Below are 8,695 nucleotides of genomic sequence, written 5' to 3'. Positions count from 1 at the left end.
GGGAGCCCTGGAACACCAAGCTTAAGCAGCTCCATCTGCTAACTTGTCAGGCCCATTCCAGGCCTCCTACATGTGGCAGTCAGGACCAAACGGCAAGTTTACAACACTACCTGGTCATTCTGGGGGTATTCTTGAGAACACTCGCTGCTGCTAGGTAACAGGGAAGCACTAAAAATGTTTTTGGCTGGTCCCGGAACGTGGTGAAGATGACTTGATGAATCAGTACTTAAACTGGGTAGCTGACTTGCTTCCAGAGCGTAGGAAGAAGCCTGTTTGGTGACCTGTGGTGGTCCCGGCTTGCCCCCATCAGCACACTGTCAGGGGCACAGCAGCAAGCACGGCTGTTTTGAATTTAGCCGGGCGGTCAAAGGGATGGATGCTCGGCGAGTCCTCCAGCGGCAACCACGCCACGAACTGAGCCTGTTAAAGAGAAAGGAAAGGGAAACCCCGTGGGGAAAAGGAAAGCGAGGGTCTCGGGACCCACGGGCCGTAGGCGGCGGAGGGGATGCAGAGAGAGGCTGGGGACCGAGGCAGGTCCCTTGCCGGCCCGGGCACGCCCTCTCCACGGCGGCTCTCCGCGGCTGCGCGGGGCTGTGGCCTCTCCGCCGCCGGCCACCGGGCCTTCTTCATTCATTGTTAGCCGAGGCGGGGCGTTCCCGGGCGCCCCGCACCTCCTCTGGGAAGGCCCCGACGGCTCCCGGCCCCACCCTGGGCCCGGCCGCCATCCCGCCGAGCGCCCGCCGCCCCGCCATTGTTCGAGCCCCACCCCTGCTGAATATTCACGCGGCGCGGGCGCGGGCGCCGGCCGGGTTCCGCCCGCTCTCCCGGCGGAGGGGGCGGGGGAGCCGCTCGCTCCTCCTCGGCGGCGCCGGTCGGTGCCCCGCGTCCCCGCCCCCGCCCCCGCCTCCCGCGGCGGCATCTTTGTCTCGCGGCCTCGCACTCGCTCGCCGCACTCTCCGGCCGCAGCTCCCGGCCGCTCGTGCAGGCGCGCGCGCGCGGGGCGCCGGCGGCGGCGGCGACGCCCGGGGGGCGGGTGGGGGCTGACGGCCGGCGCGCCATGGTGTGAGCCCCGCGCTCGTCGCGCTCGGAGGAGACGCCGCGCCGCCGGCGGCCTGCCCGTGCGGCCCGAGCCCCGGCGCCGCGGAGCTCCCGACCGCGGCTGTCGCTCTCGGGGCGGCCACCCGGGGGAAGATGGCGAACGATTCTCCCGCGAAGAGCCTGGTGGACATAGACCTCTCGTCCCTGCGGGTGAGTGCGGCCGCACCCTGGGCGCCGCGGTGGACACGGACACCCGCGGGCGCGGCAGCCCCTTTGTCTGCCGGGCGAGCGGGCGGGCGGGCGGGCGGGCGAGCGGGCGTGGGACTCGGGCCGGCGGGCACCGGGTGGAGCCTTTGTCATCGCCCTGCATCCCTCCGCCCCGCTGGGTCCCTGCATTCGGGGTGGGGGGGTCCCTTTTAAATGATAACGTCCCCCTCCTCTCTCCCCAGGACCCTGCTGGGATTTTTGAGCTGGTGGAAGTGGTTGGAAATGGCACCTATGGACAAGTCTATAAGGTCGGTGTGGGGCGCCTTTGTTCCCCGTGGCGTGGAGAAACTTCTTAGGGGACGGGGGGAAAGGGTGACGATACGCTGCTGACTGGAGGCCATGCCGCCTGGCCAAAGTTGGGAAAGGGGTTTCGCCTGGCTTTTGTTGGGTTTTGTTTTGTTTTGTTTTTTTCTTCGCCTGTGTTCAGACTGGCCTTAAAAGACCTCATTTCCTGGCTTTGAGATAAAGGAAATAAGCTACACTGTTAGGCATGCACTTAGCTTCAGCAAAATAGAAAAGGAATTTTGTGTTCGAATGCGACCAGAGGTCTCCCCCCTCCCCCACAGTCCCCCCCCCTTCCTCCAAATCTGGCCTCCATGCGTTTGCATTTGTATGTGAATTAAAATTCGCTGTAGACAGGCCTTGCCTGAGATTACCTCAACCACTGCCTTGGCCTTCTTGAGAATTGTCGTCATGCACTCCTTTAGAGTGCTTGCCGAAGGTCTTAACGTGAGGAGTTCGGCGTTACCTGGCACTGCCTTCAACGCTCTGGCCAGCCTACCCTCTTCTTCTGGTGGACAGTATTTTGGGGAAGCCAGGAGGAGTGTGTGTTTGGGCCACGGGAGCAGGGAGCAGCAGGAATGATTACAGTGTGGGGATTATAAAATGTGAATTCCAGGAATAACCTGTGTGACAGCTGTGTAACCCGGAGCGAGGGGCAGAGAGTGCCTGGCTCCACACCACCACCCCAGCTCTTTCTCTTTAAAATGTATCTTCCTCTCCCGGCTGCAAACGAAAACTAAGGAATCTGGAGACTCTTAGTCTGTGCAGAGCAGCTGGCACCTAATGTGACTAACTGTGTTGTTCATTCTGTTGAGTGCACATTTTGGGAGGAGGCTCAGGCTCCGAAATGGGGGGGCGGGGAACCCCAAACCTTTAAATTCTTAAGTTCTGTTTTTTAATTTCTCTCTTTTTACCAAACGTTTTCTGGAAATATCTTCGCCTAGGGAGTTTTCTAGTTGTTAGGACTGGGTCAAGGTTGAGCTACAGAAAAATTATCTTATGAAGGAGGGCTTTGTGGCTCGCCATGAAGAATTGTCATTGTTTCCTTAAAAATGGGGGTGGGGGTGGAAGCTGACTGTAGCCATTTTCTGAGGCCAAATTAAGTGTGGATCTTATTGTCCCTGTTCTGTTTTATGAATAGGGTTTATGTGTCCCTGACTGTTTCTCCCAGCTTCAGCTTGCCCCTCCCCCCACGGCAGGGCCCGGATGGTGGTACTGACAGGCCTGTGGTCTGAACTTGAGTCAGTATTATTAGGTGATCTCAAGTGAATTAGCATGTTTTGTTGGTTAACTGTTGGGGCCTGGGCCAGATTTTTGAATTTGAAAGGGAGCCCTGTTAACAGTCTGCTGGGCTCAACTGAATTTGGAAGGCTTTGGAGAAATTTGGAGATGACTGTGTTGCAACTCCACTGAGTGGCTGGTAACTAACTGGCTTCAAGACACTGTTCCCAGCCCCACTGTTTGTCTAAGCTCTGGTTGGTTTTTTTCTAACCTCGTTTCTCCGGCAAATCTAAGTGGTGAGTAAGACTCTTTCCAAGCGAGTTAGCCGGAGCTTGTTTCTGACCTGGTTACACAGTAGTTGGATTGTTTGTGTCTCCCGGGTCATCGTGGATACTGGGTTGTGAAGTGAGATGGAAGGCCAGCGTGCGCCTTTAAAAGGCCAGCGTGGATTTAGTTGGTTTTAAGAGGGTGGGTGCTTTGTGGTGTCAATTTGGGGAGGTTCTTTGTGGGTTGTTTTTTTTTTTGCCCTTCTTCTTTTGCCCCGCCCTACCTACTCAGACTTTTGAAGTAGATTTGCTAACCACTGCTTTTGGGGAGAATTAGGGATGCGGTAACTACATCTGAGGAAGTCGAAACATCCTCTATGCAGATCTATTAAGACATCCATGTAAAAGTTGCATGTAATCTGTAACAAAGTAGTAGTGCTTAAGGTTTTACTCACAGGCAGCCACTCTGTGCCCACCACCACCCCAAGTATGTTTCCAAGCATGGGCACAGAGTTTTCGTGGCTCAGTTAATAGCCCACCATTGACTTTTGTTTCTTCCATGTTCTTCTTCCTTGAATTTAAGGTAACATTTTGTTGATAAGTGCTCCAGGTTTTTTCTCTTTCTAAACATTACCACGGTGTTATTCCACGCTTAGAAGCACATCAGATTTTCTTTAGTGTGCCTTGCCTGTCTTAAGTACTTGCCACTAGTAAACGTTTATGAACAGGGACAAGGAATTGACTGCTAGAAGTGGCATCTGTTTCCCTTTTCTTTTGTGTGTATAAGTTCAAGATCCAATCCTGCCGTGCAGATGGTTTTAAGTTACCATTTTCACAGGTTGGCATGGGCTGGTTTTGGGCTTAGGTTATCAATAGTGGAATTTATTAACAATTCATAAGGACATTTAAAAAAAGATTTATTTATTTATTATGTATACAGTGCATATTAGGTCACATTATAGATGGTTGTGAACCACCATGTGGTTGTTGGGGATTGAACTCAGAACCGCTGGAAAAGCAGTCAGTGCTCTTAACCGCTGAGCCATCTGTCCAGCCCCTTAAGGACATATTTTAAGAAAAGCATTAGCTCAACAATCTAGAGTCCTAGTTTACTTCAGTGTTTTCTGTTTTTTCATATGTATGTATGTGGTGTGTGTATGTGTGTGTACCCCCATTTATGGGTGTGTATGGAGGTGTACATACATGTCCTGTGCACATGAACATGGAGGTCCAAGTGTGATGATGTCAGGTGTCTACCGTATGTACTGTGGTAGGGTCTCTCGCTGAAACCCAGAGCTTGCCAGTTCAGCGAGGCGCTTCTCCCAGGCCCCTCTTCTACCTCCCACATGCTGGGATTATGAGGGTCACCTTGTCCACCTGCGTGATCCAAGGGTCTTACCTCCTGAGTCTCCCCTGCTCCTCTGCTTTGTAGGAACAAAGTGAGACAGGTTGCCTGTTTTGAGGGGGCTGTGTTGAAGTGAAGTGAGTGGAAGTGAAAGACAGGTTTTTATGAGGATGACTTTTGGAGTTTACGTTCTGGTTTTTGTAGTATTTCTGACCCGAGTATGCGGGTGTGGTTGAACCCTGTCTGCAATGCTTTCTTTAAAGAGGAGTTAAGGTGCTCGTGAGCTGGCCCAGCAGCTGACAGTGCTTGCTGTGCTAACATGAGGACTTCAGTTCAAATCCCCAGTGCGCATGAAGGAAGCTGGTGTAGCAGGGCCTGCCTGTAAAGGACTGTTGTGAGGTTGGAGGCTGGAAGACCTCTGGCACTTGGCCTCCAGTCAGATGCAGTGAGAGAGATTCTGTGACAAAGGAGCATCTCCTCTGGCCTCCGGGTGGCGAACACATGCATGTGCACCCAGACACACAACACACCAACACTTACACATACATGTGGCCTATCCCCCCAAAGGTAAAATAAATAAATACATACATACATACATATATATATATATATATATATATATATATATATATATGAATTGAAAGAAAATAATGTTTTCTTCAGAGAAATGTGTTTCTAGTTTTAGGTATTTGTAGGATTATGTGGAAAGATACTCAGAAATTAGAGCTTAGAAAAATAAATTTTGGGGTGCGTCCTGTGTCCATTGAGGAAGTGCTTGCCTGCTGTGAGGTGGGCCCTCGGTTCTTAGAATCCTTAGAAATCTACTGTGTGTGGAGTTCTGAGTGCCCGATTATTCTCAGACTACCACGTATGAGAGATGTCTGTAGCAGTGGTCTGCTTATCTGCTTACTGCTTGTCCAGTTTGGGTAAATTTTAATTATCTTCATCATTGAGGACAATGATAGTGTGGAAGATTAAGGCTGGCAAAAAGTTATTTGCATGTTCCTTTGGGTTTTATTTTTCCTTTGAATATTTAAGGATTTCTGTTTTTCTTGGGCAGCTACTATTATTTTGTATTTTGTGAGCATACTGCCATCCTGAGAAGGAAAATTCTGTGTCAGAGAAGACTTCAGTCCCAGCCCCTCTGGGCCAGGGTTCTGCGATCTTGTTGGACTCAGGGATGCACCATAGTTAGTTATGGAGACCAGTACAGATCGGCCCCGTTTGGTTGTCCTTGGGGAGAGGCTTCATGTTAAACAGGAGGCCAGTTTAGGCCCAGAGACTTTGACCTTTGACCCAGGGAAGCTGACTGAGTGGTGTGCCTTTGTTGATGCTGCCCCTTCACTTCCGCAAGAAAGGCAGAGCCGGATGGGGTGTGTGAAGGATAAAGGGGTGAGAGTGACCCCTGGGAATGGCAGGACTAGGGAAAGGTGCTTTTGGGCTGGAGCTGCACTGATTGAGCACTGAGGAGCTTTTAGGTTTTATTGGACTTGGGGCTCCCTAGGAGTACAGATGGTATTCTGGGAAGAACAGGTAAAATGGTTGGCATAGAGCTTCTCAACCTGTGGGTCTCGGGCCCCCCAGCCCCCCAACCCCCAACCCCCACCCCCATGGGCAGCAGGGAAGGAGGTCAAATGACCCTTTCACAGGATCGCCTAAGACCATGGAGAACACAGGTATTCGCATTATGATTTGCCACAGTAGCAACATTACAGGTGTGAAGTTGGGGTCACCATAAAGGCTGCAGAGTTAGGAAGCTTTAGAGCCACCTGCTCGGGGCATTAGTCCAGAGAAGGGTGGCGGAGGTCTGCGCAAGGCAGTGATAGGATGGGCAAGAGGAAGCAAGGTCAAGGCAGACACTTGGTGTGTTCAGGCATAGGCTTTGCCCTCCCCCCCCTCTTTAAACTGGAGTTCTTCCCACTAGATTAGGGGGAACGTGGGTGGACAGGGTAGCGGTGGTGCGGCGGTCGATTCTGATTGCTGCTCAGGGATGAAGTTCCGGAAGAGTGGCCTGGCAAGCAGAGCATCTCTTGTTCCTGGTGGGAGGTGAAGGCATCCAGCGGGCAGTGGGGGTTCTGAGCCAGACGTTCCAGCAGCAGCAGGAGGGGAGAGAGAGAGAGAGAGAGAGAGAGAGAGAGAGAGAGAGAGAGAGAGAGAGAGAGAGTGTGTGTGTGTGTGTGTGTGTGTGTGTGTGTGTTTGTGTTTCTCAGTCAGCTGACCTGTAGCTGAGTGGCATGTTCAGGCTTGTTCTGAGACTTGGGTTTCCTTCATGCTGGAAGGATCCTGGATGTGGGTAAGATGTGGAAGCCAGCCTGTTGAACAAGTATTGCTGTGCAGCTTAAGCCTGTCAGCCCCAAACTTCTACAGGCTGTTTCCCAAAAGCAGGACGTCAAAGCCAGACAGAGATCCAGCTGTCTCCGCTACCCCGGGGGCTTTGACACTTTGTGAAACATTGCAATAAGTATCTACTCATTCAAATAGTACTTGGGCTTTCCTGTGTGTACGAGCACAATCCAGAGACATTATCCATGCCTTTTTGATTGCAGTGTCTGTTACGGGTTCACAGGTTGAGCCTGGAAGAGCAAGAGACACAAAGGATGGTCCTCCTTTGGGAGTAATATGTTACAGGGAAGATGTGCTAGGCCAAGAAATGGTTCTCCTGAAGCTGCTTTCCCAGGAGCGCCTCAAAGGGGGATGCTCGAGCACACGGGCCTGTGTGTGGTGTTTGCTTTGCTTTTTTGCTTTTATTAGTAAGGTACTTGCCCACTGCTGTGAGTGCCCTGTGAGCCAAGCACTGCCCACACTCAGAGCGTCAGACAGGTCCCATTTCTCTGTTGAATTATGTTCCCGATGACCCTGTTTTATCATTGTTTTCATTCTCCCCATCACTTATTCTAGTCATTAATAAAATAGCAGGTAGTAGCAGTAGAATATGTAAATAATTGCAGAAATGAACACTTTTTGGACAGAGGAAGTCAGGTGCTGAGACATAGTTGTGGTGAGTGGTGACCACTGCCACATGGCCCCGTCAGGTCTGTTCTCTGGCTTTGATGAAGGGATTTTATGCTCAAAAGTGTAGTAGAATGAAGGCCCAAGTCACAGTGACTTCTCAGTGTCCCCTGTTGGAGTGCAGGATGGTTTGAAGGATTTGAGTTGGCGTTTACAGTGTTTCTCTCACAGGGTAGATACCTGCCTTGTGTTATGCTGAGTTTTTTCAAGTAGTTGCTTCTAAAGTTGAAGTAGAGTTTTCACTATTTATTTATTTATTTTTAAAAATCTGAATGGTCAATGTTAAAATACTGAGACTTATGGTGAGGGTGAGGATTTCCAGGTTCTCACCTAACTGGAGGAGGCTGGGTTGATGGTTTGCTTTGCCAGTAGGGTAGCACAAGGGTGGAACCAGGGTAAACATTTTGGGAAAGAGGGCTAGGAAGAGACTGAAGAAGGGCTAGGAAATACTACAGTTGTTCCAGTAGCCAGAAGTGTTTTGGGGGTTTATAATATCACACCACTGTTTGCCAATAGAGTATGATCTTCTGTTAGGAGATTCTGTCAGTGATAAGGACTGCTGGCATTACTTAGCTTAAAGGAACAATGCCTTAGGTCTTTTCACGTAAGAGACTGAAATGTTGGATGTTTTATATATGGGAACATTAAGAGAACTAAATTGGGGAATCAAAGAAAGAATGAAGAGCAGTGGTTTTTTTTTAGTATTACTATTTCCTGTATGGGGCTTCTTGTGTGCATTAGTGCACTGTTGTTGGGGGGCACTACTTCACTGAATGCAGGAAAGATGGGGTTGTGGTGGAGGAAGAGGAGGAGGAGGAGGAGGTGGTGGAGATGGTGGTGGAGGAGGAGGTAGTGGAGGAGGAGGTGGAGGAGGAGGAAGAGGTGGTGGAGGAGGAGGAGCAGGAGGAGGTGGAGGAGGAGGTTCTCTGCGTCACGCACAGGTTCTCAGCCAGGCTGCTGCATCCACACACATGGAACCAGCACAGCCCTCTGACTGTTGGTCTGAGACATTCTTCACTATGTAGCCTGTGGCCTGTTTGGAACTCACTGTGTGATGAGGTTGGCATTGAACATTAGCGATCCGCCAGCCTCTGCTTCAGCGCTGGGGTTAAAGCTGTGTGCTACACTGTCAGCCATTGCTGCTTTTAGTTGAGATAGGGCCTCCCTCAGCCTGTCTCTCTGCTCGGTCTGGTCTTGAATGCAGGGTTGTCCTGCTTCATCTCTAGAATAGCTGGGACTACAGGAACGGCAGTGCACTTTTTAAATG

At 51.2% G+C, this 8,695-nt stretch overlaps 1 protein-coding gene across 37 annotated transcripts in view; it reads left to right on the top strand.

Moving 5' to 3' along the window:
* Window positions 1-1,040: 1,040 nt before the first annotated feature.
* Window positions 1,041-8,695, top strand: part of MAP4K4 (mitogen-activated protein kinase kinase kinase kinase 4) — a 142,101-nt gene continuing 134,446 nt past the window's right edge. For all 37 annotated transcript variants that reach the window (XM_084755009.1, XM_084755004.1, XM_084755010.1 and 34 more), the window contains exons 1-2: window positions 1,041-1,248; window positions 1,488-1,553. In XM_084755009.1, coding sequence (XP_084611135.1) covers window positions 1,192-1,248; window positions 1,488-1,553 — 123 coding nt within the window. In that variant the 5' untranslated portion in view covers window positions 1,041-1,191. The remainder of the gene's footprint in view (window positions 1,249-1,487; window positions 1,554-8,695) is intronic.

The sequence above is a fragment of the Acomys minous genome (genome assembly GCF_964271855.1).
Source record: "Acomys minous genome assembly, chromosome: 13".
Classification (NCBI taxonomy): Eukaryota; Metazoa; Chordata; class Mammalia; order Rodentia; family Muridae; genus Acomys; species Acomys minous.
This window is presented reverse-complemented; position numbering and strand designations above follow the sequence as displayed.